This window comes from Dendropsophus ebraccatus, chromosome 8, assembly GCF_027789765.1.
Source record: "Dendropsophus ebraccatus isolate aDenEbr1 chromosome 8, aDenEbr1.pat, whole genome shotgun sequence".
In the NCBI taxonomy this organism is placed as follows: Eukaryota; Metazoa; Chordata; class Amphibia; order Anura; family Hylidae; genus Dendropsophus; species Dendropsophus ebraccatus.
Window position 1 is genome coordinate 52072826 of NC_091461.1, and position 16289 is coordinate 52089114.

At 45.0% G+C, this 16289-nt stretch overlaps 1 protein-coding gene across 2 annotated transcripts in view; it reads right to left on the reverse strand.

Moving 5' to 3' along the window:
• SLC16A12 (solute carrier family 16 member 12) overlaps positions 1-16289 on the reverse strand; it is an 86887-nt gene that overhangs the window by 18922 nt on the left and 51676 nt on the right. For both annotated transcript variants that reach the window (XM_069979092.1, XM_069979093.1), the window contains exon 2: positions 4479-4756. In XM_069979092.1, the coding sequence (XP_069835193.1) occupies positions 4479-4585 (107 nt within the window). In that variant the 5' untranslated portion in view covers positions 4586-4756. The remainder of the gene's footprint in view (positions 1-4478; positions 4757-16289) is intronic.

A 16289-nucleotide genomic window follows, 5' to 3' on the forward strand; every position in this document is an offset into this window, starting at 1 on the left:
AGGGGAGTGCGGCCTCTTGTGATTGCAGGGAAAACCCTTCCTGTGGCCACAAGAGTGAAGAGAAGAGGAGACGCCTGGACCCAGGTGAGTGTAAGTGTTTGTTTTATTGTGTTATATACTATATGGGAGGGGTAGCACAAAGGAGTCTGTTTAACTGGGGGAGCGCACATCGGGGGTCTATATAACTGGGGGGAGCACACAGGGGGCTATATAAAAGGTGGAGCATACAGGGGGGGCTATATAACAGGGGGGGAACACAGGGGGGCTATAGACTACTGGGGCTTCACAGAGGGGTCTATATACTACTGGGGGCAGCACACAGGGGTCTATATACTACTTGGGGCAGCAGAATGGGGTCTATATACAACTTGGAGAGCACACAGGAGGTCTATATCCAAGTGGGAGAGCACACAGGGGGGCTATATACTACTGGGGGAGCACACAGGGGTCTATATACTACTGGTGGGGCACACAGGGGGTCTATATACTACTGGGGGAACATACAGGGGGTCCATATACTACTTGTGATGCACACAGGTGGTCTATATATAACTGGGGGAGCACACAGGGGTCTGTATACAACTGGGGCAGCACACAAGGGGTCTATATAATACTGGTGGGGCACACAGGGGGTCTATATACTACTGGGGGAACCACACAGGGGGTTTATATACTACTGGAGGAGCACACAGGGGTCTATATCCAAGTGGGGGAGCACACAGGAGGTCTATATCCAAGTGGGGGAGCACACAGGGGGGCTAAATACCCCTGAGAGAGCACACAGGGGGTCTATATACAACTGGGGCAGCACACATGGGGTCTATATACTTCTGGGGGGAGCACACGGGGGGCTATATATAACTGGGGGAACACACAGGGGTCTATATACTACTGGGGGGAAACAAACAAGGGGTATATACTATTGGGGGCAGCACACAAGGAGTATATATTACTGGCGGTAGCGCACAAGGGGTATATACTACTGGGGGCAACACACAGCGGTCTATTGTTTTGGAACACGTGTCGAGGGGGAGCCCCAGACATAACTTCGCCCCAGAAATGCCAAGACCGCCCCTGTGTACATTACTATAGAAGGCATGTGAAGGAGAAGGGATTGCTGAGTCACTTTCTTAAATTAAAGCAAACATACCATCAGGTATATCAGTTTTTCCTTTTACGTTACCCGGTCAGAGCTGGTGCAGGGATCCTGGTGGCGTGGTCCTTTTTTCAAAACACAGACCGGTTCCATCGCTAGCACCGACTGGGTAGTGTAAAATTTTTTTTAAAAAGGATGTACCTGATGGTACATTCACTGTAAGTGATTTGCAAATAGGTTGGGAATCACATAGTCTTAAATGGCGGGAAGTGGTTTGAAATAACTCTGACCATTGAAAGTTCTACGATTTACAATCTATAGTTATGTAATATGGATATTTCATGGGGTTTGTCACTGTAATTTTGTCAATAAATATCTAATTAGTGGGAATCAGAGGCTAGAATTTTACATATCCCAAGATTAGGGTTGCATGCTTACCATGCTCTATTAATGTCTACGAGGCTTAGCTATTTCTATACCTCACATAAACCCCAACAACCTGTTCTTATATTCTGTTATAGTTTATGTCATCAAACTGTAACGCCTGGAGTAGTGGATCCACTGGACCGGCACCAGCGATGGCACAAACCTCACCAGGGAGCGGAGTCTAAGGGGCCGCTGGTTTTCACCAGAGCCCGCCGCAAAGCGGGATGGACTTGCTGCGGCAGACGACCCCCAGGTCGCTACCCCTGGCTTGGTTGCTGGTGACGGCAGGCGAGGCGTGGCAGGAGTAGGTACTGACAGTGGCGTGTAGGCGTACCGCAGGTGACAGGCTGAACACAGGAACAGCAGTGAGACGGGAAGCAGGAACCAGGGACTAGGAGTAGGGACTGGGTAGCGGGCAGGAAACAGGAACAAGGACTAGGGACCAGGTAGCGGACAGGTATCAGGAACAACAGGGAGCTGGGCCAAACGCTATGGGAAGCATGTAGAGGCTCCAACACAGGGGACAGGGCATGCTGGGATTTATAGGGAGTGATTGGGTGCAACTATCAATTAGGGACGGACTGGCCCTTTAAATCTGAGACAGCCGGCGCGCGCGCGCCCTAGGAGGCGGGGACGCGCGCGCCGGCCGGCACAGACGGAAGGCGGAGCGGGACGAGGTGAGGCGCCCCCCGGGGCCGAACAGACCGCAGCGCCGGGTCCCTGCACCAGGACCCCGGCAGCTGCCAGGGCAGGATGGCGGTCGCGGCGGCGGCCCGGAGCACGGGACGCCGCCGCGGCCATGACACAAACCTTGACTGTTCTGCATTTCCTGTGTAGTTACTATATATTGTCTTGCAAGTTCTTGTAAGCTTTGCTGTTTATGCTCTGGACTTCTGCTAAATTGTATATTGTAAGATAAAGACAGAACCCGCAGAACCATTATCTGTTACATGGCTGTGACATTTGCAGAATCAAGGGCAGAATAAGAAAATTCAAGGTGAAATATGGATCCGCTTATTTTTTTGGTATGAGGAAACAGGGAAACAAGTAACTTGTCTTTAGGGTATGGCAACACATACAAAGCAAACATGCTGTGAATTTTAAACTTTTCCACAGCTAAATCCACACCAAATTGTGCAGATTATTAGCTGCAGAATTTGCCAGTAATGTATGCAATGTAAAAAAAAGAAAATAATCAATGGGTGGGATCCATCAAGGTTTGCATCTAGCACACACCAAGATAAGGTTTGAGCAAAAGCTCAGTTTGTGGCTTCCTTTTGGCTGCTATAGTGACTAGTCAGCACCCTGCGATCAGGTTACAGAAGTGCTTGTCAGCTACTGAACACCTATGTGACAGGTCAGCGAGACATTTCAGTGCTGTGATTGCTGTTAAACACAGCATTTAAAGGGAATCTGTCAGCACCCAGGCCCTACCACTGCCGCTGACAGTGTGCTGTAGCTGACAGTCCCCTAGTGAGCATGGTACCTTTTGGTAATTTGTCCGTTAAATTGGTTATGTACAATCTCAGGTCTCCTACTGTAATGAAGAGTCAAAGAGGAGTTGTGCATGCCACACTCGGCACACCTCACCACTCCTTCTTTCTCCCTTTCCTTTATGAATAATCAATGCAGCCTGGCCTCCTGCTTAATCAGCTGTAAATCAGTATGGGCCCTTTTACACAGAAAGATTATCTGACAGATTATCTGCCAAAGATTTGAAGCCAAAACCAGGAATGGATTTGAAAAGAGGAGAAATCTCAGGCTTTCCTTTATTACCTGATCTCTGTTTATAGTCCATTCCTGGCTTTGGCTTCAAATCTTTGGCAGATAATCTGTCAGATAATCTTTCCGTGTAAAAGGGCCCTATGTGCCAACAGAGGACTGATCTGCAATCAGAGACAATGGCTGACAGCTGAGTGAGAAGGAGGCTGGGCAGCATTTATTATTCATAAAGGAGGAGGAAGGAGTGGTGAGATGTGCCAGAGTGTGGCCAAAACAACTTCTCTTTGACTCTTAATTACAGTAGGAGACCGGAGATTGAGCATAATCCACTGCACGGAAAATTACCAAAAGGCACCATGCTCACTAGGGGACTGCCAACACCTCGGGTAGGGCCTAGGAGCTGACAGATTCCCTTTAAGTGGTAAGATGACTGACATCAATGTGATTGCCAATGTCAGATAGCAACTCCTGAGCTCACATCATTCTACCCCACTGCTCATGCACCATACATGTATGGCACAGAGCATTATGGAGATTACCTTGCAGGCGTTTTCATGACATATCCATTAAACAGATGCCATTATAGCCTAAGAGGGGCAGATGCCACTGTTAGATATCTGTTTAATGGATCTGTCACTCTATGTGTTGTGTTCACACAATGTGTTATCCTTCTTATTTTTCCATTTCCTAATCTGAATACTAATTTACTGATTACTTTGATCCAGGGAGTATTCTGATTGTCATTGGAGTCGGGAAGGAATTTTCTCTCTGTGATGGGGCAATTGTTATCTACCTCATAGAGGTTTTTGCCTTCCTCTGAATCAACATAGTAGGTTTACCTAGGTTTAATTTAATGGACTCTTGTCTTCTTTCAACCTTAGTAACTAATTATGCAGATTTGCCCTTCAAGAATTTGGGGAAAATACCTATAAAGACTATATTGCATAGTATTCCAAAATTAGGAAATTTTACCCATGTAACTGCAAGGATCAGCTCCATGACTTTCACACATACTGTACACTGTTTTTAACTTGGGGGTAATGTTTTAACATCATCATTAGTACATTACAGACTTCAGAGTAGTTTTAAAAATGCATAGGATTACTAATACTTGAATTGGGCCATTTTAGGCCTACATGTCTGTGCTGTGTTGCCACCTATATGACCAGATTTTTCCCTATATACAGAGAAGAATATAGAGTGCATAAACTAAATACAATAGAAGATTACAGACCTTGTAACTGCTCGTGTGCAGACGGTAACAAGAAAGCAGCCAATCACAATCATCCACCCCCAGCCGCCATCAGGTGGGGCTGCGTGCAGAATCGGCTTCTTTGTCATCGTTGACGACTGCAGACACCTCTTTGGCCCAAGCTTCCCACCTTAAGCAGGTATAAATACTGTCTGAGCTTCTCTGTCCACATAAGATCACATCCAGATACCAAAAGTTTTTGGCCGACATGCGGAGTACTCCAAGACAGAATTCTCTTTATGGACAATTTTATTCACCATCTGAAAAGATATAATAGAACATAAACATAAATATTAAAACTAAGTAAATATTAATATTTTCTTATCAAACCAGCAACTAAATAACAGAACACACCATCCTTAAATCTACTCTGTACCCACAATCTGACCCCCCCAAACCACTTGTACCTTCGGATAGCTGCTTTTAATCCAAGATCTGTCCTGGGGTCCGTTCGGCAGGGGATGCGGTTATTGTCATAAAAACAACTTTTAGGCTATGTTCACACTACGTATATTTCAGGCAGTATTTGGTCCTCATGTCAGGTCCTCATAGCAACCAAAACCAGGAATGAATTGCAAACACAGAAAGAATCTGTTCACATAATGTTGTAATTGAGTGGATGGCCGTCATTTAATGGCAAATATTTGCTGTTATCTTAAAACAACGGCTGTTATATTGAAATAATGGCAGTTATTTACCGTTATATGGCGGCCACCCACTCAATTTCAACATTGTGTGAACAGAGCCTTTCTGTGTTTTCAATCCACTCCTGGTTTTGGTTGCTATGAGGACCTGACATGAGGACCAAATACTGCCTGAAATATATGTAGTGTGAACCCAGCCTTAATCCGGCAGCGCTGTGTCTAACGGCCGTGGCTTACATTAGTATATGCATTAGGCTGGCACCACCTCTGTCCTTCCTCCCCACCCTCCTCATCATTAGGAATGATCCAGGAACATTTACTGCTGTTTGAGCTTTGTCCAGGTGTATTAACAATCCAGCCCATGTTCATTATACACACAGGTGGGGAATAAGAAGCAATCTGCCTGGAGCATTCCTAATGATGAGGAGGGTGGGGAGGAAGGACAGAGAGGGTGTGCCAGCCTAATGCATATACAAATGTAAGCCCCGGCCGTTAGACACGGCGCTGCCGGATTAAAAGTTGTTTTTAGTACAATAACTGCATCCCCTGCCGAACGGACTCCAGGACAGATCTTGGATTAAAAGCAGCTATCTGAAGGTACAAGTGGTTTGCGGGGTCAGATTGTGGGTACAGAATCGCTATAATATAATATGTCATTGGAATGTCGGAACGAAGATGGGGCAATTGTTTTTTTTTTGTTTGTTTTTTTTAAAACCCTAACAGATTGACCTATGGAGAATCTGGCAACACAGCAAAGTAAAAAAGTGAAAAAAAAAAAACTAACAATAAAATTCCAAGAGAAACCACAACAAGAAGTAAAGTTGTTAATGACAAAGTTAGCCTCATCAAGAATAAAACAACAAGGAAATTCTTGGCTACATGATGAGAAGAGATCCAGCTAAAAGAACTTAGCAAACACAAATACTAAGGCTTGAAGGGAGTAACATCTGCTGACAGCATGCACACAGACAGGAACTTCAATGGGCATGGCTGATTTTGTGTTTGTTTGTTTTTTTTTCTTTTGTCAATGTAACAAGCAATAGACCGCTACATCCAGTTTATAATATCACTGCATTACTTAAATAGCGATTTCATAGCATAACAATAGTCGTCTGTTTTCGGCTGACCTATTATCCAGCCAACTGCAGAGAATATCTAATTCCTTCCTACTATATTTGTAATTATGAGTCTTGCAAAGATGTGCAATGCCAGAGTAGCTTAGCCAGACCATGGCAACATGGCAACTAGTAGATTATAGATGGATGCATAGGAGATGTATGGGTTCATAGGAGATCCAAGTTTGGGCTGCTTGTGGCTCAGTGTTAATTTATTCATGCATCAAATGTACAGGTGCAACTAGCTGACATCCAGCCATGCTTATGTCTTTATTTCTTTTCCATTTATGCTGTTACTATAGTAATGTTGGGTTAGGTCATCACTACAGGCCACTATGTACGTGTATTTAATGTATAACTGAAAAAGGCTCATTCCAAAATCCATTCTTGTTTGGCTATGTTCATCACATGGAATAAACTAAAACTATAAATACAAGTGAATGCTGAGACCTGTTATTTGTTATTCAATGCAAAAAGGAAAAGAGTTTTGTTTTTTGTATCACTTTGCCCACAAATTAATAGAAGTTATTCAATATGTTATATGTACCCCCAAATTAAAAATACCACTTATCCTACAACACACAAGCCCTCATGCAGTCATACTGACAGATTTTTTTTAAGTTATTGCTTTCAGAGTACAGAGATGAAAAAATTGCTGTGTCCTTAAAGGTATATTCCACAGAAACATAGCTTTTGACATGTTGCTACCCATGGTGAGACTAACAATTCCTTCCATACTTGTCATTATCTATTCAGTCCCCCCCCCCCCCCCCCCCCCCCACAGTTTTCAGCTGCTGCTACTCTCTGTCTCTCAGCTACTGCTTTTCTCTCTGTCTCCCCCTCCACCCCACCCCACCCCCCTCATTTCTGGGATTGCTGATGTAAACAAGTCCCTATCTGCAACTTTGTACAAACTTTGTAATGCTGGGAGTGATAATCACAGTGAGTTCATCAGCAACTTGACCTCAGATTAAACATGTCAGCATTAAAAAGAAGCTGCAAATCTAATCTGAGGTCAAGTTGCTCATGAACGCACTGTGATTATCCCTCCCAGCATTACAAAGTTGCAGTTAGGGACTTGCTTACAGCCGTCTCAGAAGACATGGGTGAGGAGGAGTAGACTAAGAGAAGGGCTCACCCACAAATTTGTGTGTCTTCAGGAGAAAACAGCAGCTCAGAAATGGGGGATAGAGACTAAATAAATAATAACAAGTAATGAATGAATTGTTAGACCATGGGCAGCAACATATAAAAAACATGTTTGAGTGGAATGCCCCTTTAAAGAGGTAAACTCATCTGGTGAAGTCACAATATAGAGCATAACTCAAGGGAGAGTCCAACAGATGGGGCTCTCTCAATTCCCTCAATTTTGAGTATAAGGTCCTTAAAATTCCCACTGAATTGAGCTATGGGCCATGCATGTGAGTCACCGCTCCATTTATTCTCTACCTAGCATGACGGGACTACCCCATTAAGGCCCTAACTAGGCATTGTCCTTTAAGACTTCCAGAAATTGCTTTTATATAATTTAATAATGGTAGACTTCAGAGGTGTGATTGCTAGGCTTAAGCAGTCTTCACACAGAGAGATCTGACAGATTTTTGAAGCCAAAGCCAGGAACGGACTATAAACAGGGAACAGGTCATAAAGGAAAGACTAAGATTTCCCCTCATTTTAAATCCAAATTAGTCAAATAAATCTCTCTGTGTAAACGCACCCTAAGAAGATGTGATTAGGAGACTGAGGGGATGTGATTGCTAGACTAAGGGTAGTATTACACGGGCCGATGGGGGCCCGATAATAACTGTAAACAAGCGCCAATCTGCTAGATCAGTGATCGTTTACTGGGTCTATTACACGGCCCAATAATCGTTTAACAAGGGCTGCAGGCACATCGTTACCGATGTCCTTGCAGCCCTTTTTTTAACTGTATGCAAAGAAGAATACATTACCTGTCCATGCTGCAGGACTCCCCTTGCGGTCCGCTTCTCCCCGGGTCCCATGTACTCCAGCTTCAAAACGGCCTGTCTCAGCTGACATGCCACTTAGCCAATCACTGGCCGCGGCGGTCCTGGCCTGTGATCGGCTGAGCGGCCTGTCAGTTCAGACAGGCAATTCTGAAGCTGGAGCGCGCAGGACCCGGGGAGAAGCGGACCGCAAGAGGAGCCCTGCAGTATGGACAGGTAATGTATTCTTCTTTGCATATCATCAGCCGCCGGCCGTGCACCGCTATTGGGGATTGACATTAGATCCTATTTAACCACTTAACCCCAGTTACTTTTTACTTCAAATCAAGGGCTATTTTTCAAATCTGTATGTACTGTTTTATGTACTAATAACTTTGTGAAACTTTGTGACCTGATACACTTTTTTGTGACAAAATGTACTTCATGTAAGTAGTAAATTTTGGCCTACACATTCGCCCTTTTTTGTGAAAAACTCTAAGGGGGGCATTTATTAAGTCCGGCGTTTTTTACGCCCGACTTAAAAATGCCCCCGCAGCTCCGGCGCTACGGAGATTTATGTAGAGGCGGAAAGTGCCGATTTGCGAATATTTTATTCGCAGATCGGCCATTTGCATATAAAAAAATACGCAAATCGGCACTTTCTGCCGAAAATCCTCCGTTCGCAGGATGATACATGTGGCCCTAAGGGTTCAAACCCACTTGCCGGATCTGCAGCGAGTCTCCATGCTGCGTTTTTGCCAGCCCTATACTTTCATTAGCAGAGAAACTCGCAGCAGGGATGTACATCCCTGCTAAGATTTTGTCTGCAGCGCTCCCCATTAACCCCCTAGCCGCCAGACATTATACATTACCGGGTCCCCGTTCCTGCTTGCTTCGGGGCTCCCGGTGTGTTCACGGCCCGCCCGGCCAATCAATGCGCTGCGGCAGGGCAGCGCACTGATTGGCCGGGCAGAACGTGCCGGGAGCCGCCGAAGCAAGCAGGAGCGGGGACCTGGTAATGTATTTCCTGCCCGCCCCCCCTGCAGCCCCGATCGCCCCTGTCCGCATGATCGCCCCCCGCACCCCCTGGCCGCACGATCGCCCCCCGCACCCTCCGGCCGCATGATCGCCCCCCGCATCCCCCGGTCGCACGATCGCTCCGCGCAGCCCCTATCACGCCCGGCCGCATGATCGGCCCCCGCACCCCCCAGCCACACAGGCTGCGGGGGGCGATCGTGCGGCTGGGGGCTGCGGGGGGCGATCGTGCAGCCGGGGGGTGTGGGGGGCGATCGTGCAGCCGGGGGGTGCGAGGGGCGATCATGCGCCTGGGGGGTGCGGGGGGCGATCCTGCGCCAGGGGGTGCGGGGGGCGATCATGCGGCCGGGGGCTGGGGGCGATCGGGGCGGGCAGGATATACATTACCAGGTCCCAGTGCACTGGTTGGCTGGGCGGGCCGTGAAGACACCGGGAGCCCCGAAGCAAGCAGGAACGGGGACCCGGTAATGTATAATTTCCGGCGGCTAGGGGTTTAATGGGGAGGGCTGCAGACAAAATTGCAGCAGGGATGTACATCCCTGCTGCGAGTTTCTCTGCTAATGAAAGTATAGGGCTGGGATCTACAGCGAGTCTCCCTGCAAAAACGCAGCAAGGAGACTCGCTGCAAATCCAGCAAGTGGGTTTGTACCCTAAAACTTCATTTAAAAAAAGACAATAGATTTATAACACGATGTACAACATGTACAGTAACAGATGACAGTGTCGACGATCAAAGTAGGAATAGGGTTAATTTGTCTTTATTAGGTGTTTTTTCTTACTTTATGCAGCACTCCTGTCTCTGGTCTAATATCGCGCTCAATAGAGATCAGAGTTGTAAAGGCTGTCAAAACCCAGCCCCTCCTGTCAGTTTACACTGCAATTGGTCCAACTTTAATGATGGACAAATCACAGTGAACCCCGGCCGAGGCTAGCAGTGATAGGTGCCTGACTGGTTGCCGGGGCCGGTTACCAGTTGCTGGCCGCAGTTAAACTGTCACTGTGCGATTTCACGCAGTGACAGTTTAACTCATTCACGTACATGTGCGTGAGGGCACAAACAATGGATCGCAGCGGAAATCTCACTCCCTAAGTGAATACATACTCTGAAAGATCTGCTGCAAGTATGTAAATAACCCACCCCCTTAACCCACATGCTGCCTGCACATACATCACCAATCTTTAATCCTTGCTGCCCAGGATCCCGGCTTCCTGCTCTCCCGCCCAGCCAATCAGTGGCTGCGGCTGGGCACTACACTTTTTCCTCTCCATTTTTGACAAGAAAAAATGACGTCCATTTTTGACTGCCCATTAGTGCAGTGACAGCCGCTAGAACATTATTTTAGTTTAAGTGGACTGATTTACCTTTGGCTGTGTCTTTAAAGCAACTCTGTTCCCCCAATCTGACCCCACAAACTGCTTGTACCTTTGGTTAGCTGCTTTTAGTCCAAGATCTGTCCTGGGGTATATTCGGCAGGTGATGCAGTTATTGTGCTAAAAAGCAACTTTTAAACTTGCAGCCCTGTGTCAAATTGGCATGGCCTAGAGTACCCATGCCCTAGGATTGCGACACCCCTCCGTCCCTCCTCCATGCCCTACTCATTATAAGTAATGCCCCTGGAACATTTTCTCCTATTCATCGCCTGTGTGAACACTGCACATGAGCTGGATTGTTAAGGCCCCTGTGCAGTGTTCTGACAGGTGATGAATAGGAAAAATGGTGAAGAGGGTAGGGAGGAGGGACGGATGGGTGTCACAATCCTATGGCATGGGTACTCTGGGCCATGCCAATCTGACACAGCGCTACAAGTTTAAAAGTTGTTTTTCAGGACAAGAAGTTCATCATCTGCTGAACAAACCCCAGGACAGATCTTGGATTAAAAGCAGCTATCTGACGGTACAAGCGGTTTGGGGGGGGTCAGATTGTGAGTGCAAAGTCGCTTTAATTGAAATTGAATTTAATAGTAAAAATGGTGATAGGATGATGAAAAGGAAAACTGTGTGTGAACAAGTATAAAATAACTTCCAGTGTTTGCAAAAGATGTCCTAAAATAATTGTCATGATCATTATTTTGATGTCCACGCAGACAACGGCCGTCACTTTATACACTGTGTGCATTGGTGCATCTGTCATTCCATTACATTGAAGTCAATTACATTGCGGCAATAACAGACATCTGTTTTCTCTTTTCTTGAGGATGTGTGAACATTGCCTCCTGAGATTATTACTAGAGATGAAAGAACCGGGTTCGGGTTCGAGTCGATCCGAACCCGATCGTTTGGCATTTGATTAGCGGGGCCTGCTGAACTTGGATAAAGCCCTAAGGTTGTCTGTAAAACATGGATATAGTCATTGGCTGTATCCATGTTCGAGGTTCGCTCATCTCCAATTATTACTGTCAGGCTAAGTCATCATATACTGGGAGTCACTTATATGGCTATATTATATAGCTGAGACAAAAAGTGTGTGTCCAGATAATACATAAAAAAAAAAGAAATTTATATATATATATATATATATATATGCAATACTTGTAGATAAACCAGCGACACTCGTATATTCATGCAGTAAGGTCCTTTTATTGTAGCATTCACCGACACATCACAGTGGGGTACACACAGTGGGAGCAGGGATATTCCACATGCCTGTGGAATATCCCTGCTCCCACTGTGTGTACCCCACTGTGATGTGTCGGTGAATGCTACAATAAAAGGACCTTACTGCATGAATATACGAGTGCCTCTGGTTTATCTACAAGTATTGCATACCAGACCTATTCCTGCGGCAGAGCACCGTATTGGTCCACCGACATACAGATCCATTGAGTTGGCTGCAGACTCCATGCGCACTTGACCCAGCTGATCCGTGAGTAGTGCCGGATTTTCTTTCTTCTTATTATTGAAATATATATATATATATATACACACACACACCCTGTGTCCACTAAATATCACATTAGCAAATGTCAGTCATATTTACCCTGCAATGATATTGATAGATATCACTGGGGATTTATAAAGATCAAATATCAATAAACTATTGCAGAACATAGTAAAATAGTGAGACTGTACTAAGACCTTTCCGTATATACAATCATTCATTCATTATTATCCATAACACAGTTAGGAGCTATAATAAATTACATATACATGCAAAGAGCAATTTTATCATTGAACTTTAGAAAATTCTCAAACAAATCTGCATATAAATGTGATTAATTAAAAGATTAACCCCCACCTTACCAGCACGGCACCATAGAACAGCAGGTTAGCCCCGTCCATGCAGTTACACTTTTTTCGGAATCCCTCCTGTCCAGTCATAGTGTTAAGAACAATGGGCAGCAGCTACGCAATCTACAATCCCTTGCTTTCCACCTTTGACCCATTATTAGGTGGTGATGGGAGGGGGGCACTACCACATGTACTTCCTAAAGGTCTAAGGTTCTCAAACACAGAGATCAGTGACAGACGTCGAGAGCAAACACTATCCGCAAAGGCCACACTTACTCATGTGTGATCACTCTGTCTGCAGTGTGATCCTGCATATTGTAAAGGGGTTCAATGCTGATGAGCAATTCCTGCCCAAAATACCTTGTACCCCACAAATCTAGTGAAGAATATCACAGCGTGGTTCGTGCCACAGTCAATGAAGATGTGTATTCTGAATAGCCAGGTGCAGTCGATAGTAAAGTGTAAAATGCTTATGCAACAATTTTCTAATACTGTTTTTTTTACCAGATTTATTGCTTATATAGTGGTGCCTTGGATTACGAGCATAATTCGTTAGGAGACTGTGCTTGTAATCCAAATCCACTCTTAAACCAAAGCAGATTTTCCCATAAGAAATAATAGAAATGCAGACAATTGGTTCCACACCCCAAAAATTTATTATTCTGAATAACATATAAAACTAATGAAACAAGCATTCAGAAACAGCAGAATGTGATATTATAAGTTACTGTACAGTAATGGAGAGGATGGGAAACACAAAAGGCGGACAGAGACTGCAGGGAGCATGAAGGAATGAGCAGGACAGATGTGGGCACAGTATAGCAGCAATCTCTGTCCGGGGAGACCGGGGTTACAGCTATGGAGAGATTACCTCCACAGTCCTGTCCCTTGATGTAAGCCCCAGCCTGAATTAAATCTGCTATGATTTGGAAGGTGAGAGAGACTTCCTGGGTCAGAGTACAGTGCTGTAGACCCCTCTATGCTGTTCCTGCCGCTCCCCCACTCGTCCTCCTACCCAGCACAGGGAGCTCTTAAACCAAAGCAATGCTCTTAAACCAAGTCACAATTTTGAAAAACTGTGAGCTCTTAAACCAAAATGCTCTGAAACAGAGTTACTCTTAAAACAAGGTACCACTGTAAAAGGAAGAGTTCATCATAAATTTACTGCCAGCAGTTGTGCTGCAGATTTATTCTCTCTTAGGTCAGCCTGATATCCGGAGACTGTTAACAAGCTACAGGTTGTTCACAGCAGTCTGTATATTGCTGATGGGTGTGCAGTGAACTACAATTGTAAAGTAAATGATCACTGTCCTTTTAAGTCTTTTACATTGGCAAAGAGCTCTGCTAGAAACACTTCTAGATGATAATTGTCCCGTATAAAAGTGTCAGTGACCAGCATAGGAGCCGGTAAATGCCCGATCCTCAGGTGATCGCATCTTTCATGTGGTGTCAAAGTGTATCGCTATTGGCCGCATATCTTCCTGTATAAATGGCAGCTAATAATATATTTAAAAGACCACACAAATGATAAAGGGATCGTTTGTGTGGCCCGACCACGTGATTAGTTGCGCACTCTGAAGGCACTGGAAAAGAGAGCTTGCCTCCTTTTACGGCCCCATATTAGACCATGTCAAAAAACCCTAACACACCCGTAAATTAAGTCATTTACCAAAAATCACCCCTCACCACAAAAATAAAAAAAGCCCTAAATTCTTGACTACAAGATGCCTCACTTCCTTGTAAATAAATTCACTGCCTGTTGGGGGAATTCTGTCTCCTGCAACAGAGAGACCAAGGCAGAGCACATGCAGCTATTCTAGCCTCTGTTCTCTGCAAAACACAGTGCATGGAAGGGGAGTCAAGCAGTCTACTGTATGGGGTCCACACTATGCATGAAAGGTAAATCAGGGCCTCTCTTCCATCTCTTACCAGATAGCACTCTGCAAACACAGTATCTCAATAACCTCAATAAAACTTCTCTCTCCCACATGCCATCTGTATTACTGTACTGTAATTAAACCCTAGTCTGCAGAGCTGAGCATGATATAATGCAGAGGGCATTTTAAAGGAAATCTATTCACATGAATGATGATGAAATCCAAACGCAATATAGGAATAATGGAATGATTTTGTAGAGGGGGTTAATACTAAAAAAGCAGGGATAATTGCAGAGACAAACATTTGTAGGCGCAAATCTTTAAAACCTTTCACTATGGGGATTAGAGGTAGTTGGCTTTTGTGCATTGTGAAACTTTCACATGTTTACTGTAATAACAGCCCCAGCATTATGAATTATAAGTAAGATAAGGCTTGGTTGGTCAGTATTTTCACATGGCAGTATTTGGCTCAGTATATATGGCCAACACCAGGAATTAGTCCAATACACAGAAAAGGTACAGACAGCTATTTCTCTTGCATTTTTTTCCTCTGTAGGTTCCATTTCTGATCTTGGCTTACAAATTCAGAGCCTAAAACTAGCCTAAGGGCCCAATCACACTACGGAATTTTGCCTTCAATCTGTTTGAATGGGAGGGCTTGTGCGCCTTCGCCCTCCGCACCTCTCTGCTCAAAGAATTCCGTAGTGTGGACAGGAACTCTTTGTTTTAATATATTGGACTAATCAGAACTATAGCTTAGGCAAGATTAGTATTGCAGCGCTTGGACCTTTAGCTACAGGCCCCATGGAGTTGAATGGATTTAATGTTTTAATATAGAGAAGAATGGTAACTGCACCAGGGGCCCACACAGGTACATAAGTCTGCAGGGGCCCGCACTTAGTTCACTGCAGATTGTGTCTGAGCCAGCTGGAGTGGGAAGCTGGGAATTGACCAAGTGTTCATGTGTTTGGAAATGGAGAATGGCAGCATAGAGAGAAGCTGCCAGATACCTCTTGTGGCAGCTTATCTCCCCATATGCAAACGTGCAGCATATCAATACAAGAAGCTACTGCACTGGGGATCATAAGTCGTGCCCCTAGCTATGCCCCTGGGACGAGGCTACTTTTTGCAACTAATACAGAGAACTATAATGCAGTGGTGCCTTGGATTACGAGCATAATTCGTTCCGGGACCGAGCTTGTAATCCAAAACCACTCTTAAACCAAAGCAAATTTTCCCATAAGAAATTATAGAAATGCAGACAATTGGTTCCACACCCCCAAAATAATGATTTATTATTCTGAATAACATGTAAAACTAATGAAACAAACATTCAGAAACAGCTGAATATGTGATATTATAAGTTACTGTACAGTAATGGAGAGGATGGGAAACACAAGGGCTGACAGAGACTGCAGGGAGCATGAAGGAATGAGCAGGGCAGATGTGGGCACAGTATAGCAGCGCTCTCTGTCCGGGCAGAAGGGGGTTACATCTATGAAGAGATTACCCCCACAGTCCTGTCCCCTGATGCAAGCCCCAGCCTGAAGTGGATCTGCTATGATTTGGAAGGTGAAGGAGACTTCCTGGGTCAGAGTACAGGGCTGTAGACCCCGCTATACAGACCATGGCTCTCCTCCACTCGCGCTCCCACCCAGTACAGGGAGCTCTTAAACCAAAGCAATGCTCTTAAACCAAGTCATAATTTTGAAGAACTGTGAGCTCTTAAACCAAAACGCTCTTAAACCAAGTTACTCTAAAACCAAGGTACCACTGTACAGTGATCATCGTAAGCCCTTTTTTCACACAGCTGTATTGCAACTTAAAATGAAATACAAGATCAGAACCAGTAATGGAAATACAAGGAAATGCTGTATTAAGCATGATGGGATCCAATCCTTTATAAACAGGGCCAGGATTAGGATAAAAAAAAAAGCAGGTGGTGCCT